At 41.1% G+C, this 26,064-nt stretch overlaps 1 protein-coding gene across 3 annotated transcripts in view; it reads left to right on the forward strand.

Annotated features, from left to right (window-relative positions):
- rpap2 (RNA polymerase II associated protein 2) overlaps positions 1 to 26,064 on the forward strand; it is a 132,561-nt gene that overhangs the window by 25,734 nt on the left and 80,763 nt on the right. For all 3 annotated transcript variants that reach the window (XM_043698791.2, XM_087990449.1, XM_087990448.1), the window contains 2 exons: positions 7,859 to 7,953; positions 14,858 to 14,938. In XM_043698791.2, the coding sequence (XP_043554726.2) occupies positions 7,859 to 7,953; positions 14,858 to 14,938 (176 nt within the window). The remainder of the gene's footprint in view (positions 1 to 7,858; positions 7,954 to 14,857; positions 14,939 to 26,064) is intronic.

Consider the following 26,064-nt stretch of genomic DNA (forward strand, 5'->3'; position numbering starts at 1 on the left):
ATAGGCGATTTGTCTCAATTTAAGGTTAAACACAAAGATTAGCATCTAAAATTTACAGGCAAACCTGGAGAAAGAAAATTTTAACTAATAATAGAGTTAACCCAACAGTTAGTTGGACAACTGGTTTGTGATTCAGAGTGATGCCAGCAACATGGATTCAATTCCCACACCAGCTGGGGTTACCTTGAAACACTCTCCTTCTCGACCTCTCCCCTTACTTGAGGTATGGTGACCCTCCAGTTAAACCACCACCAGTTGCGTCTTTACTGCAACAGCAGCCATATGGTCTGGGTTAGTGGTACTGGAAAAGCACAGCAGTTCAGGCAGCATCTGAGGAGCGGGAAAATCGATGTTTCGAGCAAAGGCCCTTCATCTGCTTTTCCATCACCACTGAAATCTAGAATCTGGTTTCCAGCATCTGCAGTCCTTGTTTTTGCCATATGGTCTGGTTTGACTATAGTGACTTTACCTTTTTCATTATTTTGCTTGGCTAAGGGAGGACTCGAGATAGGTGCTTTAAATGAGGTGTCTAAGTAAGCAGAAAAGAGCAAGTATACCATGTGCAAAACAGCAAATGATGCGTCAACTTTTTATTTTTGTACTTTTTAAAGAAGGTCCTGTTTATAGGTTTCAATATTTTAACACTTATTGAAACGTTGATTGAAACTTCTGTGACTAACTATTTTGGAAAACTTATCAGTCACTGACTTACAATCACTCCTCTGTATGCACAAGGGTTTCGTTTGTGAAACCTCGTGAATGATGAAATTCGCAAGTGCAGAGCTCATTAAACATACAGGCTAAAAATAGGTTAAAAATTGCAGACACCCAAGTTTTCCCATGGATGTTGTATTTTGTTGCTACTTTTTGGCGCAGAAAGGCAAATTCATGAGTTGTGATCTCACAGATATGGAGGATTTAATGTACTCCAGTTATGACCAGTGCTTGCAATGATGTTATCCTTCCATGTCAGTAAAAGGCATATCTTGTTAATTGTCTTCACTTCATAATGTCTCGACTATTGTGGCCTGAGGCCTAGCTCCTCTGGCACAGACTTAACCATGATCTTATCGACTACATTGATTATCTCAAGCTGTTCCATTTCTGCCTGTTCCATTCCTCTGTCATATTTGGTCAGCTGATCCTCAACATCTTATCCCAGTCAATGCAGCTGTTTGCATGACTTTCTCAAAAATCATTTAACTCTCGCTTGCAATCCCTCTTCCTTGCTACTAGCCTGGACATTCCCTGGCAATCGCATTCTTTCCTGCCTTCAACTTGCATGGAGTTAATCTAGTAGATTAATCTACTGAGTGTTGTCCTACATAGCATTCGGATACTAGGCAACAGATCTTCTGACATTTTTTCCCATCTCCTGAATGATTTGGTTAACCTTCTTTATAACGTCCTATTCATTCATTTGTTCCTCTTCTGTATGCCTGTATAAATCTAGCTTGTTTATTTTCTCCAACCCAATTGCTATTAATGTTACTACTTATGTGCCTACCTTAATCCCTATGGTACCTAATTGGTTGACGTTTGTTCCCTTCTGATGTGCTTTAATCTTTACACTACAGATAGCAGCAGCAGTTTTCACTCATTCCTTAATTACTGCTTTATGTTGAATATGCCCCCTACCTGAAGTAAAATACCCACTTTAACTCCATACTACCAAATAATCATGTACTACTAGTTGGGCAGTAATGGCAAGTTGGTTGATTGGTATGCTCCTCCTGTGAGATGTGGGAGATCAGGAAGAAGTCACATGTTCCTGACAACTATGTCTGCAGGAAGTATCCAACTGCAGCTCCTCTGACTGCATGGATCAGTTGGAGCAGCAGTTGTACTCTGAGGAACATGCAAGTGGTAGAAAGTTGTATAGATGTTCCAGGGATGTGGTCACATCAAAAGTTTAGCTTGGTAGATGGGTGACTGCCAGGACAGTGCAGAAGCCCATCAAATAAGGATATTGTTTGGATACTGTTGCGGGGGAATGGCTTCTTGGGCTGGGGGAGGTGGGATGAAGCAACAGCCAGATTAGTGGCACCACAATTAGTTGTTGTACATTGCAATGTCAAAGTGTCAGTGAGCGGTAATGATGCTAGGGTTGCTCATCAGGAACACACACAGGCTTGGGTTTCTGTGGCTGCTAGCAAGACTCCAGGATGATGTGTTGCCTCCCCAGTGCCAAGGTCAAGGATGTCTCTAAGCAACATTGGACATTCTGAAAGAGGAGAGTGAGCAGCCAGAGGTGATAGTCCATATTCATTCTAATGACTTTGGCATGAAGAGAGATGAGGTCTTGCAAAGGAAATTTAGGGAGTTGGGTAGAAAAGCAGGACGTCTTTGGTTGTAATCTTGGAATCACTCCCAGTGCCCTGCCAGTGAGGCCAGAAACAGGAAGATATTACAGTTGAATATGACTAAAGAACATGTGCAGGAAGGAGGGCTTCAGATGTCTGGATCATCAGGATCTCTTCCAAGGCAAGTGGGTGTAATTTAAGGTGTATAACAAGTGCGATGAGCTTTGAGCCTGGATTAACTCATGGAATTACAATTTAGAAGCCATCACTGAAACTTGATTGAGAGAAGGGCAGGATTCACAGCTCAACATTCCATGGCTTAAATGGGTGGCACAGTGGCTAGCACTGCTGCCTCACAGCGCCAGAGACCTGGGTTCAATTCCTGCTTCAGGTGACTGTGCAAACTCCACACAGTCAATCTCCCCGTGTCTGCGTGGGTTTCCTCTGGGTGCTCCGGTTTCCTCCCACAGTCCAAAAATGTGCGGGTTAGGTGAATTGGGTGTGTTAAATTGTCTGTAGTGTTAGGTGTTGGGGAATGGGTCTGGGTGGGTGGTGGGTCGGTGTGGACTTGTTGGGCCGAAGGGCCTGTTTCCACACTAAGTAATCTAATAAATGTTTCATGTGTGATAGAGAGGGATATAAAAGGGTTGGGGAGTTGCATTACTGATTTCAGGAGAGTGTCACAGCTACACTGAGAGGTTGTATTGGAGGCATTATCTAGGGAAGCCAAATGGGTAGAACTCTAGAATAAAAAGTTGCAGTCACAATGATGAGTTTATACTATATGCCTCCCAATAACTGACAGGAGATAGCAAAACAGATATGTAGGCAGATCTTGGAAAGGTATAAAACCAGCAGCATTGTTTGAGTGGGTGATTTTAACATCCCCAGTATTGATTCGAACTCCCTTAGTGTTAGGGGCTTAAATGGGGCAGAATTTGTTAGGTGCACCAGGAGACTTTCTTGAAGCAGTATGTAGATACTCCAACTAGGGAAGGGGTTGTACTTGATCTTGTAGTGGGGAATGAACCTGGGCATATGATCAAGGTTGCATTGGTGGAGCATTTTTGGCGCAGTGATCATAATTCTAAGTTTTAAGATAGTTATGGGTAAGTCTAAGACTGGACCTCTAGTGAAATAGCTAAATTGAGGTAGGCTAATTGCAACAGTATTAGGCAGGAACTGGAGAAGTTAAATTGAAAGTGACTTTTTGAGGGTAAATCCACAATTGACGTGGGAGCATTTTTAAAGGCCAGTTAATCAAAGTTCAGGACCAGTGTGTTGCTGTGAGGATAAAAGATAAAGATGGCACGATTTATGAACCTTGAATGATCAGACATTTGGAAAATTTAGTCTAAAAGAAACAAGAAGAATATATAAGATTTAGGCAACTGAAATCAGAAGTAAAGGAAGCAGGAATGAACTTAAACAAGGAACTAGGAGGCCTGAAAGGGGCCATGAAGTGTGCTTGGCAAGTAAAATTTAGGAGATCCCAAAGTTTTGTTTTATACTTTAAAGCAAGAGGGTACCTAGGACAAAGGAGGGAATTTTAGTCAAGCAAGAGTAAGTGGGTAGGGTCCTTAATGTATACTTGGCATCGGTATTCACCAAGGACAAGAATGAGGATGGTTGTAATATTAAAGAAGATATGTTACTGTTCTCGGGCATGCTGACATAAAGAAGGGGTGGCTTTGATGTCTAGAATAACATTATTAGGCAAGTCCCCAGGGTATGATGGAACTTATCCCAGGAAACAGAGGGAATCAAGGGAGGGACTGAAATCCTTATTCTCTTTAGCCACAGTTGATGTCTCAGAAGACTGAGAGTAGTCAATGTTGTTCCTTTGTTTAAGAAGGGTAACAGGGATAGTCCAGGAAATTATAGGCCAGTGAGCCCCATCAGTGGTAGTGAAACTTATTGGAGAAGGATTGGAGGGTTTGAGCTATAGGGAGAGGCTAAATATGTTGGGGCTGTTTTCCCTGGAGTGTTGGAGTCTGAGGGGTGACCTTTTATAGAAGTTTATAAAATCATGAGGGGCATGGATAGGATAAATAGACAAGGGATCTAGAACTAGGAGGCATAGGTTTAGGCTGAGAGGGAAAAGATATAAAAGAGACCTAAGGGGCAATCTCTTCACGCAGAGGGTGGTGCGTGTATGGAAATGAGCTGCCAGAGGAAGTGGTGGTGGCTGGTTCACTTACAGCATTTAAAAGGCATCTGAATGGGTATATGAGTAGGAAGGGTTTAGAGGAATATGGGCCAAGTGCTGGCAAAAGGGACTAGATTAGGTTAGGATATCTGATCGGCATGGATGAATTGGACCGAAGGGTGTGATTCTTTGGGTCCGGATCTACTGACATTTGGAAAGTAATAAATTTATTAGATATAGTCAGCTTGGCATTGTGCAGGGGAGGTCTTGTCTCGAATTCAGTTGAGTTTTAATTTGAGCAAGTGACAAAAATGATTGAGGGTATCGCAGTGAATGTTGTCTACGTGGACTTTACTGAAGCATTTGACAAAAACCCTTGTGGTAGGCTGGACCAGATGATTAAGTCACATGGGATCCATGTTGAATTAGTAAATTTGATGCAAAATTTGCTTGGTCAATGAAGCCAGAGGGTAGTTGTGGAGGGTTTCTTTTCTGACTGGTAGTCTGTGACAAGTAAAGTTCTACTAGGATCCGTGCTGGGAGCTTTCCTATCTGCAATATATAAAAATGATTTGGATGAAAATGTTGGTGGTCTGACTAGTAAATTTGCAGATGAATGAAAAGTTGTGGAAGGAGGCATAAGGAGATTGGATAGTTTGCCACCGAGATGGCAGACTGAGTTTAATCCGGGCAAGTGTGAAGTGATGCATTTTCTTTTGAGGTTAAATGAAAGAGGAAAGTATGCAGTGAATTGCAGGACCTTTAGAAGCATTGATATACTGAGGAATCTTGAGGTGTAAGTCATTAGCTCTTTGAATGTGATGAGAAGGGGGTACAGTATGCTTTCCTTCGTTGGTCAGGGCATGGAGTATAAATGTAGGCAAGTCATTTTGTAGCTGTATAAAAGTTTTTAGTTAGGCCACATTTGGAGCATTGTGTGCATTTCTGGTCACCACACTATAGGAAGAAGGTGGAGGCTTTTGAGAGAGTGCAGAAAACGTTTATCAGGATGTTTCCTGATTTCGACGGAAGGGGTTAGACACATTTGATTATTTTCAATAGAGTATCGGAAGCTGAAGATATACCTGTCAGGCAATGTATACCTGACACAAGCATATAATATTACAAAAGGCATGAATAGGGTGGAAATGTAAAATACTAGAATGCATACATTTAAGGTGAGTGGTAAAAAGTTTAAAGGTGGTGTGCCAGGAAAGTGTTTTTACATAGAACATAGTAGGTGCCTGGAGTCTGTTGTCAGTGGGCATGGTAGAAATACGTATAATAGCAACATTTGAGGTATTTAGACTCCTGAACAGGCAGGGAATAGAGGGATACAGACCATGTGCAGGCAGGTAGGGTTAGTTTAGTGTAGCATCATGGTCAGCACAGACATAGTGGGCTTAAATATCTGTTCCTGCGCTGTAGTTTCACGTTCTAATAGCTGGAACTTAGAGAAACATTGGAATTTACCTACTGTCTATAAATGTTAGACTGTTAATTACAGCAGCACATTGGGTGTGATATTTTGAAGGTATGTATAGTCATTGTCTATCTTTGATATTGTTTACCTACATATTAGCTCACTGAATAACATTCTCTGAAAAATCCTGAAGTCCTTGAATTGTATCAAATTTACTAATATTCCTTTTATAGTTTCCAAAGTTTTAATTGTTCCAAGCAGAGCTTTATCCATATAAACTAGTCTACCTCTGCATTATAACCTATGTGAATCCCAAATTGATATATTAAGTTGAATTGTACCGCAATAGGTCATTCCAAGTTCTCAATGAAACATTTATTGTTTCTATCTTCTCCTCCAACTGAAGCATCTCATTATTATCATTCGGAATCATCAATGAGTCTTGGAGCACTTTTACTGTCCATTAAAATATACTTATAATGTTCCTTAAACAGCTATCAAATATTTCTATCCAATTCCAAGCATTAACTGCCTCTTGCATATTTATTCTTTTACATGTGGGCATCTCAGACTTTCTAAAATAAGTTCCTTAGTCATTTCACATCTCAACATTATTCTAAAATCAAATGACTATCATTCTCTTTAACTTTTAAAAATCTTGCTGTTTCTTAAGTATGGTCATCCCGTATTCTTACTGTTATCGCTTTTGGCTGCCTTCCAGGAATTGTAAACAAAGAAAGGTGCTTGTCTTTACTATTTTCAACTTTGTTTTACTGTTTCTCCTATGATGTGCCTATTCAATGCTTGATCCCTATCTACATTCTGCACAATAATAGTTTCCGTTTAACATGCAGCGTGACTAACCATTTGAAATGGCTTCAGTCGGAAATACAGATCAAATGTTTGCCTTTAATACAACCTTTTGCTTTTGTAATCAATATGAATAATTGATAACACTTTTTTGGAGATTTACAACTGGATTTCTCACAATTGTTGTTAGCTTTTAGCTTTTTTATGCAGATAATAGACACCTTGACTCCACCAAACAATCCAATGGGTCATCTGATGATCATTGTTTACATTTCTAATTCTGGTCTTGAAGATAAACATAGTGGGCGGCACGGTGGCACAGTGGTTAGCACTGTTGCCTCACAGCGCCAGAGACCCGGGTTCACTTCCCGCCTCAGGCGACTGACTGTGTGGAGTTTGCACGTTCTCCCCGTGTCTGCGTGGGTTTCCTCCGGGTGCTCCGGTTTCCTCCCACAGTCCAAAGATGTGCAGGGCCAGGTGAATTGGCCGTACTAAATTGCCTGTAGTATAAGGTAAGGGGTAAATGTAGGGGTATGGGTGGGTTTCGCTTCGACGGGTCGGTGTGGACTTGTTGGGCCGAAGGGCCTGTTTCCACACTGTAATGTAATGTAATCTAATGTAATGTAATGTCAATTTTAAGAAACATACTTAAGAAACATACTTAAGAAACAGCAAGATTTTTAAAAGTTAAAGAGAATGATAGTCATTTGATTTTAGAATAATCTTCAGGCTGTTGAATTGCATTAATATCAGAGTTATACTTATTAGTTTCTTGGTCAGATGCCTCCCCATTTATCTACATCCATTTCCACTTCTAAAGCTAAAGGTTATATTCCAAAACACACACATTATGAACTAATTGTTTGTAACAACTGTTTTTATTTATGGTCCAATACCACATTTGATTGCAACAAAATGTTCTGATTTCGGACACCGAATCCTAATTTGAGTAGGCTTAAACTTTGAGTAATAGGAATAAGTATCCATAAAAAGTTTGAAGATAGTGTTCAGTCTGCATGCTTTTTTTTTATTTATCCCATTTATCTGGGCTGAATTTTAAGCTGCTTTCCAAAGGTACAAGGGAATGTGTTGAATTACTATATCACCAAAACTTCAGTCTTATTTAAGGATTGAATTAACTTTGTGTAAAGGGTATCTTTATTTGGAATTTAGGGTAGTAAAGAGGAGGATCCAGTTCTTCCTTTGTTGGATTTTGCTGCACAGCACCAGATCCGCAAACAGATTGTGTTGGATCGACTTCACAAAGTGTAAGTATAATTATACGTTAGTAGGTGTTTGTTGTTAGCCACCAAGATCCTATGATGTCCTTAGTTTATATTTTCAGTTAGCACAGTTACGAAAAAAGAACTTCTGAGATTTCTAATCTTTGTATTCTTTGCAAATTACTTTTTGAGCAGAAAAATAGTATAGCAAGGGTCATGTTAATGAAAGTACAGAAGGAAATTTGACTTGAAAATATTTTAGTCTGTTCAGCTTTTTGTTAGAATTTGCATGTTTGAATTTTAAAGGTGAAATTCCATTACTTAGAGTCATAGAGATGTACAGCACGGAAACAGACCCTTCAGTCCAACTCATCCATGCCAACTAGATATCCCACTCCCAATCTAGTCCCATTTGCCAGCAACCAGTCCATAGAACTCCAAGCCCTTCCTATTCATACATTCATCCATATGCCTTTTAAGTGTTGCAATTGTACCAGCCTCTACCACCTCTGGCAGCTCATTCCATACACGTACCACCCTCCGTGTGAAAAAGTTGCCTCTTTGGTCTCTTTTATATCTTTCCCCTCTCACCCTAAACCAATGCCCTCTAGTTCTGGACTCCCCTACCCCAGGGAAAAGACTTTGCCTATTTATCCTATCCATGCCCCCCATAATATAATAAACCTCTATAAGGTTACCCCTCAGCCTCGGACGCTCCAGGGAAAACGGCCCCAGCCTATTCAACTCTCCCTATTGCTCAAATCCTCCAACCCTGGCAACATTCTTGAAAATCTTTTCTAAACCCTTTCAAGTTTCACAACATCCTTCCTTCCGATAGGAGCAAGAACAGAATTGCATGCAATATTCCAAAAGTGGCCTAACAAATGTCCCATACAGCCACAACATGACCTCCCAACTCTGTACTCAGTACTCTGACCAATAAAGGAAAGCATACCAAACACCACCTTCACATCCTATCTACCTAGGACTCCACTTTCAAGGACCTATGAACCTACACTCCAAACTCTTTGTTCAGGAACGATCTCTAGGATCTACCATTAAGTATAAGTCCTGCTCTGATTTGCTTTCCAAAATGCTGCACCTCTCATTTATCTAAATTAAACTCCATCTGCCACTCCTCAGCCCATTGGCCCATCTGATCAAGATCCCGTTGTAATCTGAGGTAAAAATAGGAAGGGCTTGGAGTTCTATGGACTGGTTGCTGGCAGATGGGACTAGATTGGGAGTGGGATATCTAGTTGGCATCTAGTTGCTATCCACTACATTTCCCATTTTGGTGTCATCTGCAAACTTACTAACTATACTTCTTATGCTCGCATCCAAATCATTTATGTAAATGACAAAAAGTAATGAACCCAGCACCAATCCTTGTGGCACTCCACTGGTCACAGGCCTCCAGTCTGAAAAACAACCCTCCACCACCATCCTCTGTCGTCTTCTTCTACCTTTTGAGCCAGTTCTGTATCCAAATAGAACATTACAGCGCAGACCTGGGGTACTTGCACATAAAATTCAGAAGGCTAATGGAATTTTGGCACTTACATTCCAACTCCCTTGAAATAAGAGAAGAGAAATTTTACTGCAACTGTTCAAGATGTAGGTGAGACCACCTCTGGAGTACTGTGAGCAGTTTTGTTCCCCTTAACGATAGAGGATAGCATGGTGGCACATGATTAGCATTGCTGCCTCATATCACCAGGGACCCAGGTTCAATTCCAAGCTTTGGTGACTGTGTGCAAGTTCCATACAGACTTTCTCCCTGCATCTTTGTGGGTTTCCACCAGGTGCTCTGGTTTTCTCCTATAGTCCAAAGATGTGTTGGTTAGGTGCATTGGCCATGCTAAATTGTGTCCGAGGATGTGCAGGCTAAGTGCCCCCTCCATGGTAAATGCAGGGTTAGGGTGAAAGGGCAGGTTGCTGTTTGGAAGGTCTGGGCAGATTTGATGGGCCAAATGACCCTTTTCTGCATTGTAGGGATTCTATAATCATTTCTTGGAGGCAGTTCAGAGAAGGTTCATTAAGATCTCTGGTTTGGAAGGATTGTCTTATGAGCAGAAGTTAAAGATGTTTGGGACTCTACTTATGGGAGTTTAGAAGAAAGAGAGGTGATCTCATTGAAAGGATTCTTTAGGGTCTTGACAGGGTAAATGCTGAGAGGCTGTTTCCCTTGTGGGCGAATCTAGGACCAGAGGGCATAGTCTTAAATTGGCGCCCCTTAATTCTAGGACGAAGATGAGGATGAGTTTCTTCTGAGGATTGAGTGGTTGGAGCTCCTTGTTGCAGAGAACTGTGGGACATAGTCTTTGTGTATATTTAAAGTTGAAAGAATTTTGATCAGCAGGGGAATCGAGGGTTGTGGGGAAAAAGCAGGACATGAATGTCTGATCAGCTGTGAGTCTGTTAAATGGTAGAACAGAGCTGAAAATGTGTTGCTGGAAAAGCGCAGCAGGTCAGGCAGCATCCAAGGAGCAGGAGAATCGACATTTCGGGCATGAGCCCTTCTTCAGGAATGAGGAAAGTGTGCCAAGCAGGCTAAGATAAAAGGTAGGGAGGAGGGACTTGGGGGAGGGGCGTTGGAAATGCGATAGGTGGAAGGAGGTTAAGGTGAGGGTGATAGGCCAGAGTGGGGGTGGGGGCGGAGAGGTCAGGAAGAAGATTGCAGGTTAGGAAGGTGGTGCTGAGTTTGTGGGTTGGGACTGAGACAAGGTGGGGGGAGGGGAAATGAGGAAACTGGAGAAATCTGAGTTTATCCATTGTGGTTGGAGGGTTCCTAGGCAGAAGATGAGGCGCTCTTCCTCCAGCCGTCATGTTGCTATGGTCTGGCGATGGAGTCCAAGGACCTGCATATCCTTGGTGGAGTGGGAGGGGGAGTTAGTGTTCAGCCATAGGGTGGTTGGGTTGGTTGGTCCAGGTGTCCCAGAGGTGTTCTCTGAAACGTTCCGCAAGTAGGCGGCCTGTCTCCCCAATATAGAGGAGGCCACATCAGGTGCAGTGGATGCAGTAAATGATGTGTGTGGAGGTGCAGGTGAATTTGTGGCGGATATGGAAGGATCCCTTGGGGCCTTGGAGGGAAGTAAGGGAGGGAGGTGTGGGCGCAAGTTTTGCATTTCTTGCGATTGCAGGGGAAGGTACCTGGAGTGGAGGTTGGGTTGGTGGAGGGTGTGGACCTGACGAGGGAGTCGCGGAGGGAGTGGTCTTTTCGGAACGCTGATAGGGGAGGGGAGGGAAATATATCTCTGGTGGTGGGGTCCGTTTGGAGGTGGCGGAAATGACGACGGATGATACGATGTATATGGAGGTTGGTGGGGTGGTAGGTGACGACCAGTGGGCTTCTGTCCTGGTGGCGATTGGAGGGGTGGGGCTCCAGGGCAGAGGAGTTGGAAGTGGAGGAGATGCGGTGGAGAACATCGTCGATCACGTCTGGGGGGAAATTGCTGTCTTTGTAGAAGGAGGCCATCTGGGTTGTTCGCTATTGGAACTGGTCCTTCTGGGAGCAGATGCGGCGGAGACGAAGGAATTGGGAATATGGGATGGCGTTTTTACAGGGGGCAGGGTGGGAGGAGGTGTAGTCTAGGTAGCTGTGGGAGTCAGTCGGTTTATAGTAAATGTCCGTGTTGATTTGGTCTCCGTTCCAACCCTCGAACTCAGCACCACCTTCCTAACCTGCAATCTTCTTCCTGACCTCTCCGCCCCCACCCCCACTCTGGCCTATCACCCTCACCTTAACCTCCTTCCACCTATCGCATTTCCAACACCCCTCCCCCAAGTCCCTCCTCCCTACCTTTTATCTTCGCCTGCTTGGCACACTTTCCTCTGAAGAAGGGCTCATGCCCGAAATGTCGATTTCTCCTGCTCCTTGGATGCTGCCTGACCTGCTGCGCTTTTCCAGCAACACATTTTCAGCATCTGCAGTCCTCATTTTCTCCTAAATGGTGGAACAGGCTTGAGTGATCAAATTGGCAATCAGTAACTAGTGATGTGCCTCAGGGATCAGTTTGGGACTGCAATTATTCACATTTTATATAGATGATTTGGAGTTGGGGACCACGTGTAGTATGTCAAAGTTGCAGATGATACAAAGATGAGTGGCAGAGCAAGGTGTGCAGAGGACTGTGAAACTTTGCAGAGGAACATAGATAGTTTAAATGAGTGGGCAAAGGTCTATCCGATGGAATACAATGTTAATAAATGTGAATTCATCCATTTTGATAGCAGTAAGAGTAGAAAGGATTATTACTTGAATGGTAAACAGTTGCAGTATGCTGGTATGCAGTGAACCTGGGTGTCCTTGTGCATGAATCACCAAGGCTGGTCTGCAGGTAATTAGGAAGGCAAATGGAATCTTGCCCTTCATTGCTAAAGGGATTGAGTTTAAAAGCAGGGAGGTTATGTTGTAGCTGTATGGGGTGCTGGTGAGGCTGCATCTGGAGTACGACGTGCAGCTTTGGTCTCCTTACCTGAGAGAGGATGTACTGGCACGAGAAGGGTTCAGAGGAGGTTCACTAGGTTGATTCCAGAATCAAGGGGGGTTGACTTATGAGGAGAGTCTGAGTAGACTGGGATTATATTCATTGGAATTTAGAATGAGGGCAGATCTTATGGTTATAAAATTATGAAGTGAATAGATAAGATAGAAGTGGAGAGGATGTTTCCACAGGTAGGTGAAATTATGCCAATGGCATAGCCTCACAATTGGGGGAGCAGATTTAGGACTGAATTGAGAAGGAACTTCTTCACCCAGAGGGTTGTAAATTATGGAATTCCTTGCTCAGGGAAGATGTTGATGCTACTTCAGTAAATGTTTTTAAAACTAAGATTTTTTTTTGAACAATAAAGGCATTAAGGGAAATGGTGAGAGCGTGGCTAAGTGGAGCCATGATCTTGTTGAGGATCTGAAATCTGAATACAGGCTAAAGTAACTAGTTTTTGTCAGGAACAACCATTTAATGCATGCTGTTACTAACATAGGCAGCCAAAAAATGGCTTCTTGATGCAAATAACATAACAAAATGGCTTATAGGCTGCAAATTGACAATTCTGCTTAAAGCTGCATTCCTGAATTAACCATAAGTGTGCTTTAACAAAGATTAGCAGACAATGCTTCCCTTATAGCATAGAAATAGTTAGACCAAATAAGACATTACTAGCCATCCTAACTGACCTTGCAAGTGCAGGTACAAAGAATAGTTTCGCAAGATAGGGGTGCTTGAACGTGGAAAGCAAGTTAGTGCCCAGGAAATATCAATAAGTTGCTGTCAATAATGTCATTTCATTAAATTGATTGGTAATTGTTTGAAGCTGCTCTGTAAGCAAGGCCAAACTACTTCTTTTCAAAAGGAAAGATATAAAAATGTTTTTGTCTTAAGCCATGTGTGCAGTTTCGTCGAGGGACACAGAAATGTATAACCTCTGTGTTGCTGGACAACCTGCACCAGGCTGTGATAATTGAAGTGTGAAATCTTACAGAAACAGACTGAATTGCTAGTATTTATTAACCAAGCGTGGAACAGGGACCCCCACCCCGGGGAGTCCAGATCTTCAATGGAGGAGGTTCGAAGGGCCAGATGGCCTACTCCTGCTCCTAGTTCTTTGTTCTTATGTACTCCTGTTCATATTTCTTATGGTTTTATGGCTTTCTATGTCAACCAGGTCTCTGATTTGTCTCTGGGAAGATTTTCACTCTCTTCAAACTGTTCCATTTTACTTTGAATTAACAGATGTTATGAAGTTGTAGGGTGTACTGTATGTTTGAGTGAAAGCTGGCATAGACATGGAAGGCACAAATGTGCTGAAAAAGTTAAATGTAACATTTGGCTGTAAAACAAATTGCGGAGTTGTTGCTATGGTACACGACAAATTCGAATTTGGCTAATCAAGCTGTTTAAATTATGCCCCAAGATACCAAAATCCAATCGAATTTGAATTTTATTGTTTTAACAACATCAAAACAACAAGACAATCTGATGTTTTGGAGTATAAAAATCTGGCATTTGAACAGTTTAGCCAGAGGTAGCAAAGAGCACCAACAAACTGCCCACACAATCATTTTCTGAAAGGTACCTTTCATAAGAAATCAGAAGACTGAAGAAAAGACCCCAAAAAATCGAGAGGAAGGTACAAAGGAGAATCAACACAGCTGACTGGTTTTGAAATTTGATTCTTTTTGTAAAACTTTATTGGTGGGGTTTTATCAGATCAGTGTAATGTTGTGGAGTGGGAGGTAGATAAGTTGATCAGACAAAGGAGGTTTACAGTGTAGATAGTTGTTTAATGTTCCTTTTTTATTACTTGGACTTAAAGAATAAATTGTTAATTTATTCTTTTAAATAGTAGGATTTGATAGTTCTTTGTCACTCATTCTTTTACAGATTATGAGACGAGGTGAGCTTTTCTGTGTGTCTGGTTTAAATTAGCAGAAAGGTTTATCCAGTGTCGTACTACAGATCTTAGTTTAAAATGTAACTGCCTTATGAAGTCCAGTGATCTTAACAATAATTAACTGTCTCTCTTGACATTTCTTCAGTCCAAATGTAGTAACGAAACAGCAGCTGTTTATATTCTTTTTTGATTTTATTACTTAGGTATTCTTTTCAGATGCACCACATCCTAGAAAGAAAGGAAATTTTAATGTTCAGAGTTTGCATTGTCTCCAGTTGTCAGCATTCAATCACAACTAGAAAATAACCAAAACTGAAGAGGAAATAATTTTGCAGCATTCCCGAATCGGTTGAAGTCAAGTCACAATTTTTGAACTAACATTGAGAGAACATTGACGTTTGTAGTTTTGTTTAAGCTGGATGGTCTGGTTAAGGTTTTGAGTATCCTTCCCAAAGGAGAAGTATGTCATGTGCTACAGTAAAAAAAGCTTCATTAATCTGGATCTTCCAAACAGATATATTGCATAAGATTAATTATTTTCTATTTCTAGTTTACCGGAGTTACTGGGATCACTGCAACTTGGCATAACTGATGTTTCTGGTGAATTAAGCTCTCTTGTGAAAACATTCAGGTAAGTGATTGAGGCTACAAGTTATATGTGAGCTTGTATCTCTATGCATCAAGTATGGGCTGCTTTAATTTTGACGCACACAACTCCTCATTTTCATCAGTTCTATATCCCCCATATCCCTGCTGTCACTGACTCTAGCCTTTTTCCTTCCCTGTCCTGTTTCCATCTCACGTGTGTAAACACATGGATGCGTCTTTGAAATCATCATAAGATGACTGAAAATTAGGAAAACCATTTGACCTCTTAGTTCTTGCTTCCTGAAATACACTTTTGGAGCCAGGTTGGTTGGGGGTGTGATAATTTTTAAATGATGCAGTTTGTGCCCTCATTAATCAACAGGTGTTGATTGCTATCCATGTGAAAAATAATTTACTTATTCCAGTTCATTTTCTTCTTAGTTGTGAATGTTTGAAAAAATGTGACTTTATAATGCAATGTGTAACATCACTATCTAAAACTGAATGCAGTTGGTTATGTGCACTAATGTATTTTTTAGTTTTATCCTAATTATGTCATAATCTTATTTATATGCAATTAATATGTAGCATGGCAGGCTGATACAGAAGGTGAAGTCATGTGGGATCTGCGGTGAGTTGGTAAGATGGATACAGAACTGGCTTGGGCATAGACAGATTAGCAGTATTTTACAAAATGGAGATATGTTTGCAATGATATTCTGTAGGAATCAGTGCTGGGGTCCCTATAGTTTGTAATATACACAAATGATTTGGAGAGAATGTAGACAATAGGTGCAGGAGTAGACCATTCTGCCCTTCGAGCCTGCACCACCATTCAATATGATTGTGGCTGATCGTCCTTAATCAGTATCCTGTTCCTGCCTTATCTCCATAACCCTTGATTCCACAATCCTTGAGAGCTCTATCCAACTCTTTCTTAAATGAATCCAGAGACTGGGCTTCCACTGCCCTCTGGGGCAGAGCATTCCATACAGCCACCACTCTCTGGGTGAAGAAGTTTCTCCTCATCTCTGTCCTAAATGGTCTATCCCGTATTTTTAAGCTGTGTCCTCTGGTTCAGCACTCACCCATCAGCGGAAACATGTTTCCTGCCTCCAGAGTGTCTGATTAGTCAGGTGGTCTGATTAGTAAGTTTGTGGGTGAGGAGGATTGCCAGAGGATACAGCAGGATATAAATAGGCTAGAGACTTGGGCAGAAAATGGCAGATAGAATTTAATTCAGCCATCGAATCATAAAGTTTTATTTGGCATGGAAACAGACCCTTCAGGTGCAATGTGATGCATTTTAGAAGATCTCTTGCAGGCAGGAAGCATGCGTTAAATGGCAGAACCCTTAGAAGCATGAACATATAGAGGGATTTAGACGTACAGGTTCACAGTTCCCTGACAGTGGCAACATAAGGGAATGAGGTGATCAAAAAGGCTAGTGCTTCCAAATAAACATGTTGGACTATAACCTGGTGTTGTGATTTTTTTTTTTAAACTTTGTCCACCCCAGTCCAACACTGACACCTCCAAATCAAAAAAGGCATATGGCAGGCTTGCCTTCATCGGTCGGGTCATACAATGTTAAAGTGGGCAAGTCCTGTTGCAGTTGCATAGAACTTTTAGTTAGGTCACATTTGTAATATTGTGTACAGTTCTGGTCACCACACTATCTGAAGGATTTGGAGGTTTCGGAGAGGGTACAGAAGAGTTATATCAGGATGTTACTTGGTTCGTAGGGTATTAGCAATGAGGAGAGAATGGACGAACTTGGTTTGCTTTCACTTGTAAAGTCGGAGGCAGAGGAGCAACCCAGTAGAAGTTTACAAAATTATGTGGATATAGGTGTGGATAGACTGATAGTCGAGTAGAATTGTCAATTACTAGGGAATGTAGGTTTAAGGTAAAGAGGCGTAAGTTTAAAGGAGATGTAAGAAGCAGGTTTTTTTTTTAAAGAGGGTGCTGCCATAGGAGGTGGTAGAAGCAAATACAATAGCAATATTTAAGAATGAGATATATGAATAGGCAGGGAATAGATGGGTACATGTAACGGCAAAATGATTTTAGGTAGGATGACGTCATGGTCAGCACAGACATGGTGGGCCAAAGGGCCTGTTCCTGTGTCATGCTGCTCTTTGTAGCATTTTAACTTTTTTTGTTGCTACAACATCAAACTATACTTTTTATTACTCGCTCATGGGATGTAAGCTGGCAAGGTCAGCATTAGTTGCCCTTGAGAAGCTGTTGGTGAGCATAGTCTTAAACTGCAACAGTCATTGTAGTGTTAGAGTATGCAGGATGCTGTTAGGTGGTGTGTTTTAGAATTTTGACCTATGGCAATAGGTGTTCATGTCAAATTGCATAGAGGGTAATTTACAGGTGTTTGTGTTCTCATGTACCTTTGCCCTTGTCCTTCTAGTCATAGATCTAATGGATTTAGAAGGTGCTATTAAAGGTCTTGGTGAGTTGCTGCAGTGCCTTTTTGTAGGTGTAATTTATTACAACAAGCCAGCTGGTGGTGAAGATGGTGAATAGCTGAAGTGAAGAATGGAATGCAAATCAATCATGCTGCTTTGTCCTGGCCAGTGTCAAGCTTCTCAATTGTTGATGGAGCTTATGCTTGATGTGTCGGGAATTAGTTAATTTCTACAGAATGAACCCCTGACCTGTTATAACCAGTGTATGATTGTATTTATCCATTTAAGTTTCTACTTATTTACATGAGTAAATGAACACTTGGTCTAATTTTGTATATGGTTGACTGAGTTCTTTTGAGGAATTCTGCACTGGCTCATTTTTGGTCGAAGTGTATTAAAGGCATTATTTTGTTAAAACATCATTGAATAGTTTTAAGGCACCGCTAGATAGATTTCTGGTTATCAAGGCAGTTGAGGGTTTTTGGAGCTAGGCAAAATGTGGAGTTGAGACCACAATCAGATAGCCATGATCTTATCGAATAGCGGAGCAGGCCGTGGGAGACAACTCCTCCTGATTCTCATGTTCATAGCAGAGTTCAATCAAAATACTGTGTTTAAAGTTTCAAATTTAGTGAAGCATGAAAGGTTTTAAAATCAAACTTCACTTAAATGGGTTAGTGAGCACGAGGGTGTAATGTTAACTTGATGTGTGGCTCAGGCAGCAGATGTTCAAATCAGCTGAAGGCTATGAAATCTCTAGGGTCATAGAGCATTGAAATAATAAAGTCTCAAGATAACAAAGGATGGATGCATGTTTCAGCTCAGGCCAATGCCCAACTTCATCTCAGCCTGAGGTCAATGTTAGAAAACTGCAAGAAAGTCGTCCTAATGATGGCATGAATAAATAATTGGAAGCTTGTTCCTAGGTTATGACACTAAAGTTGTGAACACTTAGGCTGGGCTACAGAGCAAGGGATGGAATTGGTAGCTTGGGAGCAAAGGTTATCACAGGTGCTGATGATGAGACTGTGGTGTTCCCAATAATTAGTTGATGGAAATTTCAGCTCATCTAGTACTGGACGTTGGAAAAGTACTAGGTTAATTAAGGGAACCAAGAAAAGACCAAGAAACATGGTGATGAAATGAAGTGACTAAATGACATTCAATAAATACATTTAAGGCAATAAAGTTTGTGTTATGAATGAGAGCAAGGGAATAGCACTTAGCTAGCTATCTCTTTCAAAGAACTGGAATTAGCCATAAAGCCCTGAGTGGTCTTCTGACCAGTTCAGTAAAGGAGAGGAAGACTTCCAGAAGCATGTGTTGTATTATGATCCCAGCTGATAAGACTCAGTATCATATGAGTTTTCTGTTTTTGAAGAGTGGGAAATTTTCTTGGCAATTTATGATGCTTAACACCATGAGTTTAAAAACATTTTATGAAAGGTTAGATAACAAAAGCAAATTTAGATTGAGGTTTCTCACTATGTGCAAACAGCTTAACCTGACAGTTGAGATGATAGTTAAGCAATTTTGTCATGTCCTTCTCAGTACAAATCATTCATGCTAGCATCATCTCAAATAATGGTTTTTCTTGATGGCCTTCACTTTTCCTGCAGAAACATTGGCTGTTCTTTCAGGTGACCACATTAGTGCTATTACAGTTAACCATAACTGAAGTCTGGAATTAATGGACCATTGTTACTGGTGATATTGTACTTGTGCCTGCACTGAAAGCTTTGTTCATCTGAGAATCTGGCCCTGAGGTGCAGCTTGCTTTAAAAGTGATTGACCTTTGTTTGCTCCTGCATATATAAATGTGCCACACCTAGAGGTTGTATGCTTTTAGCCCTCCTTTTTTATATAGTTACAAGAAGATGATTGCACAATGACAGGTGGTTGCTCTGGGACTGGTGACTGAGCAAAAGGTTTCTATTTGAAGAAGCTTGACTGCATAGTTATTGAACAGCCTGGTGATATTAATGCACCAAGAGATCTATATGAATGTACTTGAACAAGTCAACCAACTCCTCACACCATTTGATTTGTATACTGCTTCTTGATAGCAATATCCTGGGAGTTAGGTTCCAATTAATTTAAATAGATAACTGCATCCCCTAGTTTATATAGGACAATGAAGCTTCCTAATGCTTTGATTTGATAGTGGATCCTTGTAGAGCACAGGAATAAAGATGCTTTCACTGGTATTTTGCAAGTTCCCCAAGTGAATTTAGGCTGTCATTTTTCCACTGTATTTCACAGCAGATTAGCAAGGATGTTACATTTGAACAGCCTGTCACAATGATTCCATCATCCATTTGGCTTGATGTTTGCCAGTGGAACCTCAACCTAAGCTTAGGACCAACTACTCACTTTTGAATTAGATTTCAGGCAAAAACACCTAATGTCATGGAAGTAGTGTCAAATTCAAGTGTGACCCAAGCCAGAGAGATTTTAAAATTTTTATTATGTTCATACTGAATTTGCTATTCTTGCACACTCATTGTTGCTCCTGAGGTCACAGAATAAGACAAGATAGGTACAGGTGAGGATGAGTTTTGGAGCATATGCATGTTATTTTATTATCCTAGCTGGTACTGGACAAGTTGGATCACAGAATGAAATCTGACTTGATAGTTTTTTTTAAAAAAAAATTCCGTTAATGTGCTGGTCATTTGCTGCAACGTAGTCTTTTTTTTTGAACAAAAGAAAAATTAAACAAATTATGCTATCTAAGTATAGAACCCAGATTGAAAGGTATAATAAAATGCAGGAAAGCAAAGTCATATTCCTTTTCTGATACTGTTCCAGAAATTCAAATCTGAAGAAATTACACCTCCGTATCAAATGTCAAAGTTTTAATTAACTGATTCTCCTGAGTTATTTCGTGTCTTGCATTAGTACTCTCAAAACTGAGAAATTAGGCGCGCTCAGCTTTTAATAACCTGCCAATATCAAACCAAACACTCCTGATTTTGAACGTTTCACAAACTAAACTTTTGTGCTGTGATAATTGCTTTCTGTAAACTGTTCTATACTCATTTCTGGGGAAAAAAGCCACATTTACTTAGGACCCCAGTCAGGTCTCCAAAATTACCCTAAAACTTTGTCTCCATGTTCCTGTAGCTAAAATCAATCCTTGATTATCTTGAAAACAAGGTAATGGGCATCAGTGTTTACTCCATCTGTCACACGCCGCCACAGTAAAAACAATTTCCAATTCATATTCCAGGATAATTGATGCATCCTGGATTAGATCACTTGTTTAGGAGGGCTGTTTTTTTAACCTTTTCAGAAAAGCAACCACCTCCAAAATGCCACTGTTTTAAAATCTGTGCTCCATAAATGATACTGATATAAATCAGACACTTTCCATCACAATTATGAAATTCTTAAAGGGATACTGCATCCACTTGATTTAGAGTGAAAAGTAGGTGCTTCAGAAGTTATTATTATAATTATTTAGTAATATTGTATCTGCAAAGCCAAAAAAAGTTATAAAATGTGCTAATATGGGAAAGGCAAGTGCTGTTAATACAGATTAATTTTTGCAGTTGGAATAAGCCAAATTCATACAGCTTAGAGGGATTTTTTTTTTTGCAGGTGTCTTATTTTTACAGCTTCATTCATCTTCCTACTTCAGGTACCAATACATAAGAGGACATGGATATCCATGGATTTAATTAGATTTGTCCATGACTTTGCTTGATCAGTGACTTGCTATTGCCCACTGCAGTGATTTGCCATTGCCTTGTGCAGTATGGCTTACCACAAAACTCCAACTCTTATTGCCTGCCATTAAACATAATATATGACTTACGAGCTTATAATAAACCTCTTTGGCCATGTTATGAATCTGCCTATCAAGTTCTATAGTGGAATTTCTGGCCCAGAGGCAATGACAGAGTATACCACACAACTGCTTGCCAGTTGCACTAGGAGTGATGGTAATGGATATGGATTAGTTTATTTCACCTACTGGTAGTTTCCACAATCCCACAATGAGCTAGTCTAGAGTTTAATGCACCTATCTGAATTTCCCCATCAACATGTAGCTGCAAATGAGCAATAGGAGTGTGTCTCAAATCTAGACAGGTACAACAGGTTGTGGTTCTTCTCGAGAGAATATAAAAGATCCAAGAACAGGGATCGATTATTTCTCTGAGCACACCCCTTTTACTCATTTTCCTGTCTTTATCTATCTATCTTTAATAATTAATGATAGATGCCTATTGGTTGTGTGGAATGAACCTAGCCCAGTGCTGAGTTGATGAAGAAGACTTCTTTGTCTAAAGCAAGTTGTCAGCAACATTTGAATCTGGTTGAGAGAACTGGAAGGTTGATAGTTGTCTGTTGCGCCGCTTTTAAACTACAGTAAAACAGAGGTGTCTACTTAGAGCCAAAAGTTGGGCAGGAAAATAAAGCAGGGATTGTGTATAGTGTCAGTTAGTTTTTGGTAGGGCTGAGTGTTAAGTATATAATCTGTGAAGCTAAAAAGTGACACTCGGATGTTGGGTTGCAAGAAATTTGTGTGAATATTTGGAAAGATTCAAAGATTTTCATGTATGTGCTGCATATGTAATTCTTGGCTTCTTGTTGTATCTGTCGACATAAAATATGATCAGTGGGTTTGCTAAAGATGGTGGGGTAGAGAAAAATCACATGTTTGATATAAAATTCTGAAAAGGATAGTATTTCTAGTTCTCCAGTTAAAATGTGAATTATGGTTTGAATGTAAATGTTAGTATTATACTCAAGTAATAAGCTTCACAATCAGTAATTTGATATGTTTAGGGTAAGCTACTCATTAGTTGTCTCTTTTTTAGTAATCCAGTAATATTAAATTTCACTATGTGAAAGCTTAAGAATGGAACTTGGCACAAGTAACTTGTATCTACTGAAGGGAAAACGCTTGGTCAATAAGTTATCCTTTTAACAGATCTTGGTTTTGTATGCTTCAAGTGATTCTATTTAGCTTTTAATTTCATACAAACATAGTTTAGATTACTTAGATTCCCTACAGTGTGGAAACAGACCCTTCAGCCCAACAAGTCCACACCGAAGCGCAACCCATCCAGACCCATTCCCCTACATTTACCCCTTCACCTAACACTACGGGCAATTTAGCATGGCCAATTCACCTAACCTGCACATCTTTGGACTGTGGGAGGAAACCGGAGTACCCAGAGGAAACCCACGCAGACACAGGGAGAATGTGCAAACTCCACACAGTCAGTTGCCTGAGGCAGGAATTGAACCCGGGTCTCTGGCGCTGTGAGGCAGCAGTGCTAACCACTGTGCCATCGTGCTGCCCATAACCCAGAGAGCAGTGAAGGTGTGGTCAATTGAAAAATCTAAGACAGAGGTGAGTAGATTTGTCGAACAAGTGAATCAATGGGAAATGAAACAAAGAAGCTCTGGAGTAACTCAGAGCTTTGGAGCGAGAAATAGAATTTTTGTAAATCAGGAAATGTATGAGAGAGAAACTCGGTAAAATCAGGGAAGTGGTATTGTGAAAATTATTGGAGCTGTGGATACAAAGTCCCTGGGTCTTGATGGACTTCGTCTTGTAATGTTAAATGAAGTGACTAGTGAGAAAGATGATGCGTTGATTCTACTTTTTCAAAATTCCTTTGATTTGGAGAAGGCTTAATTAGATTGAAAAGTTATTATTCTCTCCCCTCTCCCCCCGGGAAACTATTGGAAGCTATTATTGTAGCCAGCAATTCAGATAAGTTCAAGGTAATTCGTCTGCGTTGGATAATTTCCTATTCAGGAAATCACATTAAATCAATTTCTCGGTATTGGTTGAAGAAATGCATATGCTATGGATATGGAGGTCAATGATTGTAGTACTTGCATTTCTAAAAGGCATTTGATAAGATGACACATCAAATGTTGTGTGGAAAATAAAAACTCATGGTGAAGGGGTTAACTTGTTGGCACAGATAGAATCGGAAAAGTGGTAAAAGAGGGGGAGGTGTAGCAATGTTAGGTAAGGACAATATTACGGTGGCAGAAAGGACATTTGATGAGGACTCATCTACTGAGGTAGTATGGGCAGAGGTTAGAAATGGGAAAAGAGAGATCACCCTATTGGGAGTTTTCTGTGGGCCTCCAAAAAGTTCCAGAGGAAAGGATTGCAAAGATTTTGGATAGGAGTGAGAGTAACAGGGTAGTTATGGGGGCTTTAAATTGCAAATATTGACTGAAAACACTATAGTTCAAGTGCCTTAGATGGGTCAGTTTTTGTCCTATGTGTGCAGGAGGGTTTCCTGATACATATTTAGATAGGCCAACAAGAGGTGAGACCATATTGGATTTGGTACTGGGTGATGAACCAGGCTAGGTGTTAGATTTGGAGGTAGGTGAGCACTTTGGTGATAGTGTCCACAATTTGGTTACTTTTAGGGGTGGAAAGGGATAGGTATATACTGCAGGACAAGAGTTATAGCTGGGGGGGGGGGGGGGAAGGCAATTGTGATGCGATTAGGCAAGATTTAGGATGCATAGGGTGGGGAAGGAAGCTGCAGGGGATGGGCACAATTGAAATGTGGAACTTATTTAAGGAACAGCTACTGCGTGTCCTTAAGTATGTACCTGTCAGGCAGGGAGGAAGTGGTCAAGCGAGGGAACTGTGGCTTCCTAAAGAAGTTGAATCTCTTATCAAGAGGAAGGAGGTTTATGTAACAACGTGATGTGAAGGCTTGAGTGTTTGAGTGTTACAAGTTAGTCAGGAAGGACCTAAAGAGAGAGCTAAGAAGAGCCAGGAGGGGACATGAGAAGTCTTTGGCAGGTAGGATTAAGGAAAACCCTAAAGCTTTGCATAGGTATGTCAGGAATAAAAGAATGACGAGAGTAGGAGTAGGGTCTGGCAAGGTCAGTAGTGGGAAGTTGTGTGGAGTCCAAAGAAATAGGAGAGGCACTAAATGAATATTTTTTTCGTCAGTATTCACACAGGAAAAAGACTGTTGTTGAGGAGAATACTGAGATACAGGCTATTAGACTAGGCTAGATTAAGGTTGATAGGAGGAGGTGTTAGTAATTCTGGAAAGTGTGAAAATAGATGAGTCCCCTGGGCCAAATAGGATTTATCCTAGGATTCTCTGGGAAGCCAGGAAGGAGATTGCAGTGCCTTTGGCTTTAAGTTGTCATCTCTCCTCTCCTTTGCTGTTTCAACCTCAACCCATACTACCTCAGTAAGTGAGTCCTCACCTTTCTGTCACAGTGATACTGTCCTTGACTAACAATGCCAAACCTCCCCCTCTTTTACCATGTTCCCTATTCTTACTGAAAAGATCTAAACCCCGGAACCTGCAACAACCATTCCTTTCCCTGCTCGATCCGTGTATCCGAAATGGCCACAACATCGAAGTCCCAGTTACCAACCCATGTTGCAACTTCACCCACCTTATTTCAGATGTTTCTGGCATTGAAGTAAACACACTTCAAACCACCTTTCTGCCTGCTGGTACACTCCTGCCACCTTGAACCCTTATTCATGACTTCATTACACTCAACCTCCTGTATACTGGAGCTACAATTCAGGTTCCCATCCCCGTGCTAAATTTGTTTCAATCCTCCCTAAGAGCATTAACAAACCCCACACCCCTCAGGATATTGGTACCCCTCTGATTCAGATGTAGACCATCCCATTTGTAGAGGTCTCACCTACCCCAGAATGATCCCCAATTATCCAGGTCGGATCGACCAGTAAGTTGTCCACTCTGCCACCCCAACCAACGGTATACTTGTTATTAAGGGGAAAGGCCACTGGGTATCTCTGCACTGTCTGCCTATTCCCTTTCCATCCCCTAACTGTAACCCATCTACCTTTTTCCTGTACCCGAAATGTAACTACCTCCCTGTAACTCCTCTCCAATTAGCCCTTCAGTCTCCTTAATGATCTGAAGTTGCTCAAGCTCCAGTTCCCTAATGCAGTTTCCGAGAAGCTGGAGTTGGGTGCACTTCCGCAGATGAACTCAGCATGGACACCAGTGGTGACCTTTACCTGTCACATTATACAGGAGAAGCATGCAACTGCCCTAACATCCATACCACTGTTCGGAATTCCCAAAGAGACTATTGAATACAAAACTAGTAACCTTACCAAATCAGCATGCAGAACATTTTTTTAGTTAGAGGAGGATGGGTAGGAGATACTACATAAGTAGTGTTTTGGGTAAAGCAACTGCCCAAATATATTACCTCGCTCACTCAGTTGTCCTGTGTGCGCTCTGCCTATTCACGAGGTAAGTTTTCATAGGATTTACTACCTTCCCAGCAGCCCCTAGTCCTTGGCAGATTGGTACAAAAACTAAACTTCTGTTGGATTCAGGTTGGGCTGGCTAGATGGATACAAAACTGGTTTGGTCCTAGGAGACAGAGGTTCTCAGTGGAACGATGATTTTCAGAATGGAGACCGGTAACTAGTGGTGTTCCTTGGGGATCAGTCTTGGGTCCTCTGTCTGTTGTGTGTGTATATAAATGATCTGGAGGCAAATATGGGTGGTCTGATTAGTAAGTGATTGGTGGAGTTGCTGATAGTGCCAATGATTGATTGTGAAAGGATACAACGGGATATAGTTTGATGACTTGGGCACAGAAATGGCAGATGGAGTTTAATCCAGACAAATGCAAGGTGATGTGTTTTGGAGGATCAAAGTTAGCTGTGAATTATACTGTAAATGGCAGAACCCTTAGAAACATTTAGCATACAGACGAATCTGGGCATGTATGTCCACAG

This window comes from Chiloscyllium plagiosum, unplaced genomic scaffold (assembly GCF_037043375.1).
Source record: "Chiloscyllium plagiosum isolate Xiang-an unplaced genomic scaffold, Cpla_swu_hap1 HiC_scaffold_9, whole genome shotgun sequence".
Taxonomy (NCBI): Eukaryota; Metazoa; Chordata; class Chondrichthyes; order Orectolobiformes; family Hemiscylliidae; genus Chiloscyllium; species Chiloscyllium plagiosum.